General features: G+C 36.6%; 1 protein-coding gene across 5 annotated transcripts in view; it reads left to right on the forward strand.

Annotated features, from left to right (window-relative positions):
* The window catches only part of GLRA2 (glycine receptor alpha 2), a 218,872-nt gene that overhangs the window by 69,808 nt on the left and 132,430 nt on the right, over nucleotides 1-16,634 (forward strand). For all 5 annotated transcript variants that reach the window (XM_025372316.1, XM_025372318.1, XM_025372314.1 and 2 more), the window contains 3 exons: nucleotides 5,659-5,741; nucleotides 8,449-8,586; nucleotides 10,307-10,521. In XM_025372316.1, coding sequence (XP_025228101.1) covers nucleotides 5,659-5,741; nucleotides 8,449-8,586; nucleotides 10,307-10,521 — 436 coding nt within the window. The remainder of the gene's footprint in view (nucleotides 1-5,658; nucleotides 5,742-8,448; nucleotides 8,587-10,306; nucleotides 10,522-16,634) is intronic.

Consider the following 16,634-nt stretch of genomic DNA (forward strand, 5'->3'; position numbering starts at 1 on the left):
AGGCTAACTGTCCTACCCTAATGTCGAGAGGCTGAGGGAGGAGAATCGCTTGAACCTGGGAGGTGGAGGTTGCAGTGAGTCGGGATCATCCCATTGCACTCCAGCCTGGGTGACAGAGCGAGACTCCATCTCAAAAGGGGGGGGGAAAAAAAAAGAAATAATATTTCCCAAAGGAGTGCTACTGTTACTAATTGTAGACCCCTTTCTGAAAACCTTCACCTTTTTGTCTATCACATTAACAGAAATCAGTCATCCCTTGGGATATGCTTAAGTAGTACTCCTTAAAATGTGCTCCAGGACACCAGCATTGGTGTAACCTGGGCTGCTGATCAAGAGGGCCTGATAATCTGCATTCTGACTAAGCCCATCAGACAATGCTTATGCCTACCAGGGACTGAAACCCACTATACTAAAAGATGTTTGATCAGTCAACCAGCCTAGCAGTGTTTTTGATCCCAGTGATTTCCTAATCTTCCCTCCCTCTCTCCATGTGTGGGCTGTATTAATGATGCACTTTTAACTTGACTTCTAACTTGCCCCCAGGCTAATTTCACCTAAGGTCTAGGTGGGTTAAGATGACACTCCTGTTTGATACTTGATGCATCCTGTCAAATCTCCCTGACACTAGAATGTCACATGGTTCAGAAATTTCAAGGTACAACTGGGAAGAAAGATTCAACGGATCAACATGGTACAGGAAGGCCTTCCTTATGTTCTCAGTGAAAGAGTGGATAGTGTTCTAGGACATTGGATGACAAAGCCCTGTGGAAGCAATAGATGTCTCACCTATCTGCCCAGATTGCCAAGAAGTTCCTATTTTAAGAAGTGTTCCTTGCACTTAAAGTTTTCCTCATATTCAAGAGGGTAAATTTACCTATAAGAGGAAATCCTTCAAGCTGGTTGCCTTCACTTATAGTTTATAATCACAGAGATGTTGAGCAGGATGGGGATGTTTGTTGGGGGAGGCCCAGAGATTTAGTCAAGATCAAATAGCTCTTTATGGGTAAGCCAGGTCTATCACCCAGGTTTCTCGGCTGCCAGGAGAGGCTGGAGGAGTTTTTAAAACAACAAGCCATGAGAATTCTGGGTGTCTGAGGAAAAATGAAAGGGGTATCCCTGAGCAGGTACAAGGCAACTAAGGTGTCTATGACCAACTCTGCTAGCTTCATAGACAAAGGAGGATAATAAATTGGTAACAGATTATTTTCCTAAGGAGGAAATGTGAAATGTGGTAGTGTGGGAAATAATAAAGGGAATTTGATGTCGGTTAAAGCTGTATTCAAATCTAACTTTGGTCACTCACTGGTTTTATGAGTTTGGGAACAAAGCTTAAACTCTGTGAGCTTCCTAGAAAGGAAATTAGAAAAACAAAGAAGAAAAAAAAAAACAACCACTGAGTTCTCAGCTGAGACAAGATTCAGGGATAGGGTCTTGCTTGTTAGGAATTTATCTCAGTGGGGTCTCCCATGCTGTTAATAGTTTTGACTCCCAAACTGCGGAGCCCCTCTAGGATAGTTAGATCTGCCACAAAGGCAGCAATAATTGTGTGTGGGACCTCTGCTTCCTGAAGAAATGTGAAAAGGTCGTTTTGCAAAACAATCAAATTCAGCAAGCCTATGATTAGGAATATTAAAGTTGGGTTGTTTCTAATAACAAAGCAATATATAGTTGAATTCTGTGATGTTCTTAACATGCTCTTTTAAGGTGTGTTCATTTTCATTATTATTATTTTTAATTTCTTAAAAGTAAACTTTTCAAAACTATAATGAAATTTCCAGATTTTTTGGTTTTGATTCACTGAAACCAATTATCCACATACCATCTAGTTATTTTCATATAATGAACATTTTTTTAAATTTTAAGTTTTTGAATTGAAAATTGACAAATTATAGTTTTATATGTTTATGGGGTACAAAGTGATGTTATGATTTATCAATAGAATGTGGAGTTATTAAATCAAGCAAATTAGCATATCCATTCCCTCAAATACTTACTATTTTTTATGGTGAGAACACTTGAAATTTACTCTCTTAGCAATTCTGAAATATGCAATGCATTATGATTTACTATTTTCACCATGCTATGCAATATATCTCCAAGAAAGAAAAATCTAGTCCTTCTGTCTAATTGAGGCTTTGTTTCCTTTTGCAGTGCTATTCATAATAGCCAAGTTATGAATGAACATATTTTTGTATGATGAAAATATTTATTTCTTCTTTGAAAAACAGAAAAAAATAGATTCTCATTATGGTAATAATAATTTTAAGCTCATGGAGCCTTTTGAATTTTTTTCACCCTTAATAAGGTGCCAGTTCTGTTTTTTTTCTTTTTTACTTTTTTTTGGTTCTTTTATTCTGTTCTTATTTCAAAGAGTTCACGGCATTAATCTCCACAAAATTGTGTTTTCAAAAAAATAAAGTCTTTATGCTGGGAAACAAAAACTAAATATCTGTATATCTATAGCTATATCTACACACGAACTCTATAAATGACAACAATTTTTCCTGCCTAAAATGTTATTTTTAAGTCAGTTGTTTAGAACTATAAGCCACGTTTTTTCCTTTAGAGACATGTTTGGGTTCTCAGAATAGCCCACAGAAGGTAGCTAATTTATTTAGCAATGAATGTGAAATGCTGTATGTTTGTGACAAATTTTTAATAATCATATGATTATAATAGCAAAACATTACTGAACAAAATGGAATTTTATAATTTTACTTTTCAGTTATTGTTTGAAGAAAGGCACATGTAATTACATGAAGATGGGAAAGCTGTTATAAATAGTTTTTATGGACATTTTCAAATAATTTATACTTCTCAATTCAGATAATGCAAGATAAAGAATAAAAAACAAAATATGAATCATCCCACTAACCAAAAATATCTAATCTTAATATAATGGTGTGTTTATTTCCAAGATTTAAAACATGTTTTCACATTACACTGTTTTATATCTTTATTTTTCCAATCATTATATTTTAATAATTTTGATGATTGTCAGCATGGATTCTTTGTCTAATATGACTTCAAATCGCAACCCTTTCCTTTCTTTAAAATACATGTGTTAAATTTTGTTTCGTTTGCTAGATTGTAAAAATGAAGCAGAGAAAGGAAAGATAAAGGAACCAGGAAGGCAGAGCAAGAATGAGCATGACAGCAAAGGAGAGTTTAGGCAACAGTGTGAGATTTCGTGGGGTCTTTGGATATAAAAGGTGTTTGAGATACGATGAACAGAATTTGAAGCAGTCAACTTTAGAAAAATAGGGATTGTAGTATTAGGATCAAATGAGAATAAGCATCTACCTACCTCATCATTTGGTTGATGACAAAACAAATGTTTAGCAAGTTTAAGGTCTTGTTTGGGGGAAGAGATAGTTAGAGGCAGTACTAGGAAGGGAACCAAGATTTACTAATTCTCAATCCTAACTTCCTTCCTTGAATCTTGGAGATATAGAAAAATGGGAGAGCAAGAGGTGTGCATCATTCCCTTGAGGATTAAAAAGGGATATGGTGGAAATGAGATGGTAGCTCAATGAATATCCTGATATAAGGATCAGCCAGAGCTGACTGGAGTTCAAGAAAATTAAGGAAAGAGGAAAGTGGAGCAGAGTAACCCTTACTGTGTGCAGAGAGCTGAAGACTATGTACAAACCATTGTTTGTTTGTTTGTTTGTTTGTTTGTTTGTTTGTTTTGTAAGATAATGAGTAGTTTTTCCTTTTTTTTTCTTTTTAAATTTTTTATTTCCATAGGTTTTTGGGGTGAGTAGTTTGTTTTTCCTTTTTAAATTTTTTATTTCCATAGGTTTTTGGGGAAAAGGTGGCATTTGGTTACCTGACTGAGTTCTTTAGTGGTGATTTGTGAGATTTTGGTGCACCCAGCACCTGAGCAGTATACACTGAACCCAATTTGTAATCTTTTATCCCTCACCTCCCTCCCACCCTTTCCCCTTGCATCCCCAAAGTCCATTGTGTCATTCTTATGCCTTTGCATCCTCATAGCTTAGCTCCCACTTACGAGTGAGAACATATGATATTTGGTTTTCCATTCCTGAGTTACCTCACTTAGAATAATGGTCTCCAATCCCATCCAGGTTGCTGTGAATGACATTAATTCATTCCTTTTTATGGCTGAGTAGTATTCCATCATATATATGTACCACAGTTTCTTTATCCACTTGTTGATTAATGGGCATTTGGGTTGGTTCCACATTTTTGCAATTGCGAATTGTACTGCTATAAACATGTGTGTGCAAGTATCTTTTTCATATAATAACTTCTTTTTCTCTGGGTGGATACCCAGTAGTGGGATTGCTGGAACAAATAATAGTTCTACTTATCTTTCTTTAAGGAATCTCCACACTGTTTTCCATAGTGGTTGTACTAGTTTACATTCCCTGTAGAAAGGTTCCCTTTTCACCACATCCATGCCAACATCTATTTTTTTTTTCATTTTTATTTTTGATTATAGCCATTCTTGCAGGAGTAAGGTGATATTGCATTGTGGTTTTCATTTGCATTATCCTGATCATTAGTGATGTTGAGCATTTTTTATGTTTGTTGTCCATTTGTATATCTTCTTTTGAGAATATTCATGTCCATAGCCCAGTTTTTGATGGGATTGTTTGTTTTTTTTTGCTAATTTGTTTGAGTTTATTGTAGATTCTGGATATTAGTCCTTTGTCAGATGTATAGATTGTGAAGATTTCCTCCCACTCTGTGGGTTGCCTGTTTACTGTGCTGACTGTTCCTTTTGCCATGCAAAATAAACAAAAACATAAAGTAGGAGGAGGACACCCTATTCAACAAATGGTGCTGGGATAATTGGCAAGCCACATGTAGGAGAATGAAACTGGATCCTCATCTTTCACCTTATACAAAAATCAATTCAAGATGGATCAAGGACTAAAATCTAAGACCTAAAACTATAAATATTCTAGAAGATAACATTGGAAAAACCCTTCTAGATATTGGCTTAGGCGAGGATTTCATGACCGAGAACCCAAAAACAAATGCAATAAAAACAAAGATAAATACGTGGGACTTAATTAAATAAACCATCATCTTTAAATGGGTTTTTCTAGCTCAAGAACTACTTGCTCCAGAATTATCAAAATTCTAGAATAAATGCTAAAATATACTGTTAACCTATCCATGTAGTAAATGAGAAGACTGTGGAGTTAAGCATTTGCCCATTTGATGTAAGAAGAACTAGCACTTACCATGATCAATTACACTTATTACATCATTTCTGTCCTTGAAGCAAAGTCCAAGGTATAATTCTAAAATAGTATAAACTTTATATCTTTTGGACATTAGTGTGGGTAAGAGTCTATTGTTCTTGTTAAGTTATATCTCAGTGGTCTTGTTTATTCTAGTACAAAGCTGAGAACAGCACCATTTTTGGGGAAGGAGGGAGAATCAGAGGCTAGAAGATGAAAAATAGAGTAAGAGGTTATGGTGAAATACTACAATATTTTTAAAAAATTATCAATGACTGTTCTTCATTTTAGAAACAAAAAGCACTGCCCTGATTTGGAGCTTAGATTTCATTATTTGAATCAATGTCACTTTGCTTAATGCCAAGTGTCTTTTGTTTGTTTCTCAACAAGTGGACTTCATAGATTTAAAAATGGTTTTTAATTTTTTTTGTTTGTTAAGACTCACCTTGACCCTATCCTGTCCCATGGACTTGAAGAACTTTCCGATGGATGTCCAGACCTGTACAATGCAGCTGGAGAGTTGTAAGTCACCACTGTTGAAATGACTCCCTGCTTGTTTTAACCAATGACCTGGTTCTTTCAGTATGTAATTAAAGAGAAAGGACCCTTATGACTCATTCCCTATATACTGACCAACCCCCAACATCCTAATGGAAAGACAAACCAAAGTGTGTGTGTCATACAAAATCTCATTATCAATACAGCATAGACAACCTTTCAAAGTAAAATGCCAAATAACTTTCCTTTGTCCCCCCTACCCCGCAAAATAGCCTGATTTAGTAAGCTTTTCATTGAAATGAAAATGTCTCCTGGGAAAATTAAAATTATTAGTCATTAAATTTTTATAGTGAATCACTCTTTAATCAGAAAATTGAGTTTCTTTCCATCTTATGCCCGTATAGACCATCACCCCAAAAGGAATTCTGGCAGGATGGGATAATTGCTTTGAGAACAAGACATAACGACCTTGGGCAGAGGAGGATGTAAGAATGAGGAGCATGAGATGAGATGGAATAAGATAGAATAAGAGGCATTTCTCTTAGATAAGCAGTGGATACACAAAAGCATGGTGAAGCAAATAGAAAACCCCCCATCTACTTTGTCCCCTTTATTACCTAACCCTGATGCCACTAAAATCTTTGACATGTGTCACCATAAGTTGCTGATGCCTCCAAGGTAACAGGATTTTCAGTTAAGAAACATGAATTTCTTTCTGGCTTGGTCGATCAGTTTCTCTGTTTGTAAAATGCAGAGAATAATAAGTGCCCGTGACCTACATGGATGTTAGGAGATTTAATGAGGCAGGGGCAAGGAAATACTTTTAACTTCTTGGCTTAGAAAAATAATATGTGTAAAAAGACTTATCTATTATTTAAAAAGAGGTAGTGACAGGGTTGGTTTCATTCTGATCATTTAAAATCACTATGGATTTTCCTTGAAACATCCCAGAGAAATAAACAAAATGATGAAACCTCTTTAAGAAGTTGTCATAGATAAAATGAAAATTTCTGATTCAAAATAGGCCTTATATATTTTTTTCCTTATCGCTCCTTCTCTTGAGAAGAAAGCTGAGAAAAACATTTTCTTACATAATGATTCCTTCTTTCTATTTTCTCTACTGCTCCAAAATCTCCCAACTCAACCCAACACTTTTATTTTTTCTGTAAAACAGTAGCCATAGCTGTCAACTGATGCTCATCCAAGGCTTAGAAAATTTGGATTAGTAAATAAGCTCAGTCCTGGCATGAATAATGAAATCAAAGAAACATCATGTTTACCACTAACTTTGGATGTGAAGGGTGGGAATTATAATTTTTTTTCTTTTCTATCCCATTATTACTTTCTTCATCCCTACCTCTTTACCTCTGCTGTCTTCCCCATGCTGAGGCTTCAGGGTGACTGACAAGAACTTTTATTGTGGTGGCCAACGAGAAGCTTAACAGACAAGAACATGGGGTATTTTGTGAGCTTAGAGTACTATTTGCTGGAGGTTTCCAAGGTGTACCCATACAGATAGGGTTTGCCATTCTCTTTGAGGATCATCAGTGCTTGTATAGGGCCTCTTTGTATCTCCTTGCTTTAAATGTTCTTCTTCTTTTTTTTTGGGGGGGGGGGGGCTTTATGTTGAAAAGGTAGTCCTTTTCAACATAAAGAAACAGGAAAGTAGATTACAATTAAACTTGCCATTGATTTCTGGGTAGCTTTGGTGAGTCACTATCTTGCAGTAAATAAGAATAAGAATCCATACACTTAAAAAAACCATGCTGAGGTTTTTGACCAGCCAAGACCTCACATAACATCCCCTGTCCTCATCACTCTTATTTGAAAAGTTCAAATATTACAAACAAAGGGAGAAGGTAGAGAAATGGTGCATGAAAGAAGAGTAGGCTTCATTTCTAGGGTAGAGAAAGATCCAGAAACAATTGACAGATGATGACCTAGCTAGCAGGAGCCTGGAGACTAAGAGCTAACTTTGGATTACCAAACTGATAACAATCTCATTTTGGATGATTTGAGTCATATAACAATATGATTTTTCATAATAGGTAATCTGTTTTACTTCATATTAATAATTATGATGAGTGGGCCCATTTAGCAAGACACTAGCACAAATGAATATTCTTAATTTGCATATCCCACAATTTCCTCTTAGGTTACCTGCCAATAGTCTTCCCCATTTGCTAAAGTAGAAGGACTTTAACATAAGCTTTCTGAATGCAAAGCTAATAGACCCTAGGAGGAGGGCCAAGTCTGCAATGGGAATGTTTTAGGCAGGCCCGTGATGAATTGATTCTCATTTAAAAAAAGAATGGTTTTCATTTGAAGTACTAAGACTGGCACTGTGGATTGGATTGTCTTATTGAATTGCCAAAGCCTCAGCTCTTGCAAGTAAAGACAATCTTCAAAGGATTTTTATGTTTGTTTACTTGTTTGTTCTTCAGAAGGAGTTAGTGAATAAAAAGGCAGAAATCAATCAACTTTTTAGATTCCATTCTTTCATTACACAGAAAAAAAATCCACCCATAAGTAGCTTTCTGTCTTAAATTTCTTTGGCTCCAATGACACAGAGTTGTAGTGATGATTGCAGCTCTTTTATTAAGAATGCTGTTGAATTGACTGAGCATATGTCCGCTTTAGATGGTTTCCTTGTTTGTTTCTTTACATGGGTAGACTTTCAAGCTTTCTTGGAAAGCCATATTCAATTTTCACTATGATTTCTTTACCTCAGTTGGGTACACGATGAATGACCTGATATTTGAGTGGTTAAGCGATGGTCCAGTGCAAGTTGCTGAAGGATTGACCCTGCCCCAGTTTATTTTGAAAGAAGAGAAGGAACTTGGCTACTGCACAAAGCACTACAACACTGGTAAGTGTTTTTTTTTTTTTTTTAGCTGTTAAACACAAGTGAGCTCCATTTGCAGCTTGGCGTGTATATATCTCGTTACTTTAATTGCTGCATATTTACCAGGCAAATAGACCTATGTGGCATGGACCTGATTTGACTCAAAACTCCCTCAACAGATAAGATTCCCATACTCTCTGGAATAGGTCAGCAAACACAAGAGGTAATTTCTCCAGAACATAGAGAGAAGGAGAGAGGATTTAGGATCTTTTGCTGTGCCCTAGCTGACCATCTGTTGTCAAATGAGTCTGGGGAAAGGTGTAGAAAACCTCATTAGTGGTGCAGAACACATGAATTCTGGCTCCTTTCTGGCATCCGCTCTTGCCATTGGATGCTTAGGTAAATTTGCACCCTCTGCTTTACTGTCTTAGTGCCTAGTGGAAAAGAGGGACAATAACACAGGTCTTTGTAAACCCAGAAATAGAGCTGTTGTGTTCTTCAGTCCTAGATAGTAATAGAAATTCGGATGAAAGTCAGCTGGCAGGAATTCAGCTGGCTCTAAAGTCATGTGTTATCAATAGTACTGACAGACACATGGGGTCGGGGGACAGGTGGTGGAGGAAGAACTTGAGGTGGTAGCAACAAATAGGCATCTGTTGTTTTCTGGAAGATTTTACCTGTCCAGAAAAGTTGATGGTTTTTCCCAAGAAAAACCATGGTGTTCAGTACCATGCAAGTTGATCATGGAGAGACAATCAAGACATGATGGTTTGTCCAGTAACTGATCTAGGTCCCTTGCTGGGGAAAACAGTTTATGCACACTTGTTCCAGCAGCCAACGGTGATACTTATGAAGTAACCAAAACCTGATTCCAAGGATTTTTTTTTTCTGACCAAGGATTCAACTCTATGTCTTGTAATCTGTATGGAATAAGCAAAATTACCTTCTGGGGTTCTAACTCCAAGTCAATTAAGGAGGAAAAAAGTGGGAAGAGGTAGAAATATCTATCTCTTAAATGTTAAAAGTCTTAATGCCTTTATATGACCTCCTTTTTACAGGGAAAGAAACAATGTACATAGTTCCTAGGCATATGCTAAATGTACTGAAGCAATTACCCAGAAGGCTAGGAAATTTTTACAATGACTAGATTATACACTGGCTTATACAAATGTACATTTTTCTCTTGCCATTAATAACACAATGATAGATACACAGTTCTTTAAATACTTTGTAGTTTTATGTAAACTGTACTTCTTTGGAGGAAATGGCTTCAACTATTATACAGTGTATGTCATGTGTTACATATTATATGCCATATAGTATATGCTATTAATAGAATATACTATATATTACATATTATAACCACACAAAATTTGAATATTTTATTTCCACTGGTAATTTTCTGTCAGTCTTGTAAATTCTGAAGCTCTGTCTAAAACAATCAAGCTGCAGCAAGCACAGATTTTAAAAATTAAATATGCTGTATGGTTTTGGTCCAGTGACTCTTTAGATCACACATTCTCACACTATTATTATCACTATTATTCCACAGTAATTATTTCTATTACTGGTTCAGTTGGAGAAGAGTTGAATTGGTTATGTAGGGTGAACATTTTGTGCAATCTTCCAAATCCATCTGCAGTAGTCTTTTTTTTTTTTTTTTTTTTTTTTAAAACAACGTGGGATAGCGGAATTGGAAATATAAATTCAGACTGGACTTTAAATGATCATTTACTCCTTCTAGGAAAGTTTACCTGCATTGAGGTCAAGTTTCATCTGGAACGCCAAATGGGATATTATTTGATCCAGATGTATATCCCAAGCCTGCTTATAGTAATTTTGTCCTGGGTTTCCTTTTGGATAAACATGGACGCAGCCCCTGCCAGGGTCGCACTGGGCATCACCACCGTCTTAACAATGACCACCCAGAGTTCAGGCTCCAGGGCATCTCTGCCAAAGGTAAGAAATCTTGCTTGATAACAGATTACATGAAAGTTTCCCAAAGGTCTTGTGGGCTGGAGAGTTCTGTGAGGACAGAAATGTTGGCCACTCTATGACACTGTCGTAGATAGGAATGCAATAAGAGGACAAAAAGCTGAGTTTGAGAGAATTGGGGATCTGGGAACATGGGGAACCCTCAAAATCATATCATTTAGAGGAAAGGGAAATTAGTATTGAGAGTGAAGAGAAATGAGTAGAGGCAGAAACATGGCTTAGAGATTCTAGAAAGCCCTTGAGTGCTTTTGACCTCAGTTGTTTATGAGCCATGAAGCTTGCAAGAATTGGAGTAAGACTGATGCAATTTAGGCCATATTTTCAAGTATTTATTGGTGAAACTATTGCAATTCATATGTTCAATGAAGTCATTTATAGTAATAAAAATTTGAATTAGGCTCCTGGAAATTTACACAGAAGAGCCATATCAATGAATATATGAAAGAAATTAATGTACAGTATTAGGGTGTAGCAATCTGATATATGAAACATTGCTATGCCTTAATTTCCTTTAATGGCTGATATGCTACTATTTTTGAGTGACACAGTTACCTAGAGAAGGAACAGTAGAGTCATCCAAAATGGTGAAAATTCCTAGAAATGTGGCATGGTGACAGAGAAGTGTGGGATCGATATCAGGGACATATAGACATTTTGTAGCACCTCAAATAATAATCCATAAGTGGCTGTGTAATCTATTTTTATAAAAATCAGGCCATCTGCATTTGTAAATATTGCTTAAGTGATGATAAATGTCCCACTTTTGAAATGCTCTAGCACCCCATAAGCGTGCCTTTGTGTGCTTCCCCATTCCACTGAGTACAATGAGCCATTGGCTTCAATTTTCCAGAATATTAGTTCAATTTAGGATTCAGTGTACATTGTCTCATACTGGTTGAGCAGTCTCTCCAAAATGCATTTCAGGAAAATAACAAAGATGTAATCCCATATTTTTGCTGGCTTGAGTTTATGTTTGGTTGTGCTGAATTTGACATAATGAGAAATGTTAGACCATGTTCTACATTATTTCCCATATCTAGAATATAAGATGACATATGGAGGAGGTCTGTGGTTATAATAGAGGTGGGCTGAATACTGGAGAAATATTTACACAACTTATTAAGTCCCATGCCTCCAAAGATAAACATTAGGTTTTATATGGTCATAGAGAAAGGAATAGAGATATCTCTAATACTTTTTTATCTTCTAGAGTAACAAATAGTATAATGTACCTGTATTATTTTTCTATTGGAATACAGATGTCAGAAATACAGCTTCTTAAATCTGTATAATCAAAAATCAATTTTACCTAATAGCACTTTTAATCCACTCTGCGCCCCTCCCAAACAGGTCATTTGCTTATTTCTTATTAGTTATTAGCTACTGCCATTACTGGATGCCATGCCATTAAACCTCAGGATGTACAAACATATATTTTACAATTTAATAGACAGCTAAAATACTGGTGACAAATTGTAAGCATATAATGTCAAAATATAAGACATTTAGCCTCCAACTGTTCATTGCTGTGAAAAGAGTAGTCATTTATCTTCAAAATGGGAGTTTGAGTTTTTATAAATTTGTTATTCATTTTATAAAGCTGTTATGATTCTGCATCAATGGTCAAAACTATTGCTAAATAAATGTTCGCTGATCAGTGATCTTTGTATGTAGAGGCAATCAGGAACTCAGATAAACCAAAAGAGAGTATAATCAAAAATCATTTTATACTTGGCTCTGAACTCATGGTGGTTATCCTTTTGCCACCATTACATTTATCTTCCTCCATGTACTTTTCTTATGCTGTTATTAAACATGGTTGGCTTTCAACTGACCATGAGGAAATGTAACTTATGTAGATGATGGTGTGAAACAAACATGGGATAAAAAGTGAGTCATGGAAAATAAAAATTGGTCATACAGTTACTTATACATGTGCATTCATGTAAATACTCATTTTAATTTATAAACACTGCAATTCCTGACCAGATGCTCCACTCTGGTGATTGTACAGTTACTGCAGGGCCTCCTTCAATGCCCTGTACAGAGTACACATGCACATTACACTTTAAAAGTAAGATGTTTGTTATAGAAAAGATAGAAAACACAGAAAACATGATTAACGTTAACCAACCATTAAATAACTGTTGTTAAGACTTCGATGTATTTTCTTTCAGTCTTTTTTTCTTTTTTTTTTTTTTTTTTTTTGAGACGGAGTCTCGCTCTGTCACCCGGGCTGGAGTGCAGTGGCCGGATCTCAGCTCACTGCAAGCTCCGCCTCCCGGGTTCACGCCATTCTCCGGCCTCAGCCTCCTGAGTAGCTGGGACTACAGACGCCCGCCACCTCGCCCGGCTAGTTTTTTGTATTTCTTAATAGAGACGGGGTTTCACCATGTTAGCCAGGATGGTCTCGATCTCCTGACCTCGTGATCTGCCCGTCTCGGCCTCCCAAAGTGCTGGGATTACAGGCTTGAGCCACCGCGCCCGGCCCAGTCTTTTTTTCTATGTGCATTTATGGGCAAGCCCACTCACATGCACACACAGAAAACTGAGATCAAACTTTTACACCATCTTAGATATTTAGCGTTTTCTTTTTTGCTTTTGTAAGTATGATAATTATAAGTACATTTGCATAAGAGTGTTTGTAGCCCACTGTGTTCTACATAACATATATATAGTTTTTAATTTTAAAAAACTTTCAATGAGAAAAAAGAAGGGACTGAGCATGTTTAGAGTGAATGAGGGAAGATCTATGAGAAGATATTTGATGGGATATATGTTCTATGCAGGCAAGAACTTTGTCTTGTTCATTCTGTTAACTTCAACACCTAGAACAGTATGTGGCTTAGACTAGACAACCAATACATCCTCATTGGATGGATAAATTAATGAACAGCCATGTTCTCCCATGTGAGGCCATGTTGAAGACATTAGGTTGGTGCAAAAGTAATTGTGGCTTTTGTCATTAACAGTAACGGCAAATATCACAATTACTTTTGTACCAACCTAGTAGATTAGACTTGAAGCAGAATCTGTGGGTAAAAGTTATACAGAAAAGTATTTGAGTTTTAATGTACAGAAGAATCTCATAATAATATGACATGTACTATAAAGGATTGGAATTTTTCTACAGTATGTCTCCTTTTCCAAAAATTCTCAAGCAGACTTTGTGAAGTTAAGAATATATGAACAAATTTACAAGAAAAAAAAAAAACAACTCCATCAAAAAATAGGCAAAGGACAGAATAGACACTTCTCAAAAGAAGAGATTTATGCAACCAACAGACATATGAAAAAATGCTCATCATCACTGGTCATTAGAGAAATGCAAATGAAAACCACAATGAAATACCATCTCATGCCAGTTAGAATGGCGATCATTAAAAAGTCAGGAAACAACAGGTGCTGGAGAGGTTGTGGAAAAATAGGAATGCTTTTACACTGTTCGTGGGAGTGTAAATTAGTTCAACCATTGTGGAAGACAGTGTGACGATTCCTCAAGGATCTAGAACTGGAAATGCCATTTGACCCAGCGATCCCATTACAGGGCATATACCTAAAGGATTATAAATCATTCTATGATAAAGACACATGCACACGTATGTTTATTGCGGCACTATTCATAATAGCAAAGACTTGGAACCAACCCAAATGTCCATCAGTGATAGACTGGATTAAGAAAATGTGGCACATATACACCATGGAATACTATGCAGCCATAAAAAAGGATGAGTTCATATCCTTTGCAGGGACATGGATAAAGCTGGAAACCATCATTCTCAGCAAACTAACACAGGAACATAAAACCAAACACCGCATGTTCTCACTCACAAGTTGGGGTTGAACAATGAGAATACATAGACACAGGGAGGGGAACATCATACACTGGGGCCTCTCGGGGGCTGGGGGGTGGCTAGGGGAGGGATAGCATTAGGAGAAATACCTAGTGTAGATGATGGGTTGATGGGTGCAGCAAACCACCATGGCACGTGTATACCTATGTAACAAAACTGCACGTTCTGCACATGTAACCCAGAACTTAAAGTATAATAATAAAAAAAAGAACAAAGACATATTTTGAAACATATGCAGGCCTTGATCTAAATCTTAGAGCTTTTACTTCACTCAACCTCTCTAAGTTTGTTTCATCATTTCTAAAATGAGAACATGATTATCTACCCCTTAAAAAATTAAATGAGGGTGAGATGAAGCAGTACTTATATAAATTTTTTAGCCCACGTTTTCTACATCGTTGGTATTCAACTCATTCTGGTTATTTTTATTGTTACTGTTCCCTGTACATAATGTAGTAGAAAAGACTGCTCCATTGGATGAGAGGTTATATTAGAAAATGCATAAAGGGCCTTATGAATAGAAGATGTCCTGTTCCTTGGATGACTCACTATTCACTTATAGTTGTACTGTCAATGAGATTAACCAAAGTTTGTCATATGTGTGTGTGTACATGATACAATTAGTCCTCCATATCTGCAGGTTCTGCATTTGCAGATTCAACAAACCACTGATCAAAAATATTTTTTTAAAAAAGCAAAACAACAATAAAAATAATACAACTAAAATAACCAGTACAGCATAACAACTATACAATATTTGCATTGTATTGGGTATTATAAGTAATCTAGAGATGATTTAAAGTATATGGGAGGATGTGCATAGGTTATATGCAAATAATACTCCATTTTATATAAGGGACTTGAGCATCCACAGATTTTCGTATTTGCAAAGGTCCTAGAACCAATCCCCTGTGGATACCAAGGGACAACTATGTATGTATGGGCAAATACACACGTGTGTGTTTTTTACAGATAGTTGATTAAATGGGTTAAGCTCCAGAGGGTCTGAATAAGATACGACTCAATTTTTCCCCACTCGCTGCCATTAAATACCCCCACTTAGCTATGTCTTCTCTGTCCCTGGAGGATTCTATAGATTCTCAGTACTATACGCTATACTATTACACCTGGAATGTGTATTTTTCAATGTAATAGACAGCCAACATATCAGTGACAAATACCTTAGGATAGTCTATTATCAGACTTTAAAAAAATTATCTAGTCTGAAACAAAACTTCAGTCTCATGTACAATTCAATGCTCTTTTCTTCCCTTGCCGCATGTTCAGGCCTGACTTTTGCCTTGAAAATGTACAGCGATGTGGAGCACATTGTCTGTTCCTTCACAGTTACTCCCCTATATTTCCAACTTCTTTCCTCACTCATGTTGCTGACTTCACCATTGTTGAAGGCTGAGGGTAATGGGAAAGATGGAGGAAAGTCGCATGTGACCGACGCTATGGTATACTATTAGTGCCTTCTCTAATGGCAAGCCCCCAAATGCTGGATTTCTTGCGAGGTGAACTTGAGTTTTTTGGAGTTCCCAGGGCATCCCACATACTACACCATTTCCAGATGAATAATGTACTCTCTGGGTGATGTCTTCTCATCTCCCCTTAGCTATCATCTCCTAGCAGCGTATCCCATACAACTTCTTACTCCTCAGGTCCCCTTCCTCAAGAAGATAGCCCTCCTGGTTGACGTGTTTTCCAGATGACTCACATTTAGCTATCTTCCGCACCATTTATTAGGCTTACTAAGAACTTGTGCATTATTGCCTTGCTAAATGATAGAAATGCAACTTAACCAACTGCTAATCTTTCTGCTTTCACCCTACTATCATGGGTATTCCAGCTAACCTACTGCCTTCAAAATTCATTCAGGTAAGAAACAGATATTGGTGTTCACATTTTCATATAAAACCCAAATGACTAAGGACAAATAAGACATTCTCTTAAGAACTCTGATCCAGGGGTAACTTGTTGGAATTTGAGCAGCTTACCAAATATATGGCATATGGAAGAGATACCAGTCTCTTCTCTTACAGGGGTAGGTATAAGCCACCTTCTACCCATCTTTAGGAGAATAGGGAGAATGCCATAGCACTGTCCACATCCACAAATTCCATTACTTCAATTAATGTTTTCAAATGTCTGGTTTTCTCTAGTAATACAGGGTGTTGGATGTTGGAGTCTCTAGACAGCATTTTCTGTCTTCTAGAAAGT

Source organism: Theropithecus gelada, chromosome X (genome assembly GCF_003255815.1).
Source record: "Theropithecus gelada isolate Dixy chromosome X, Tgel_1.0, whole genome shotgun sequence".
Classification (NCBI taxonomy): Eukaryota; Metazoa; Chordata; class Mammalia; order Primates; family Cercopithecidae; genus Theropithecus; species Theropithecus gelada.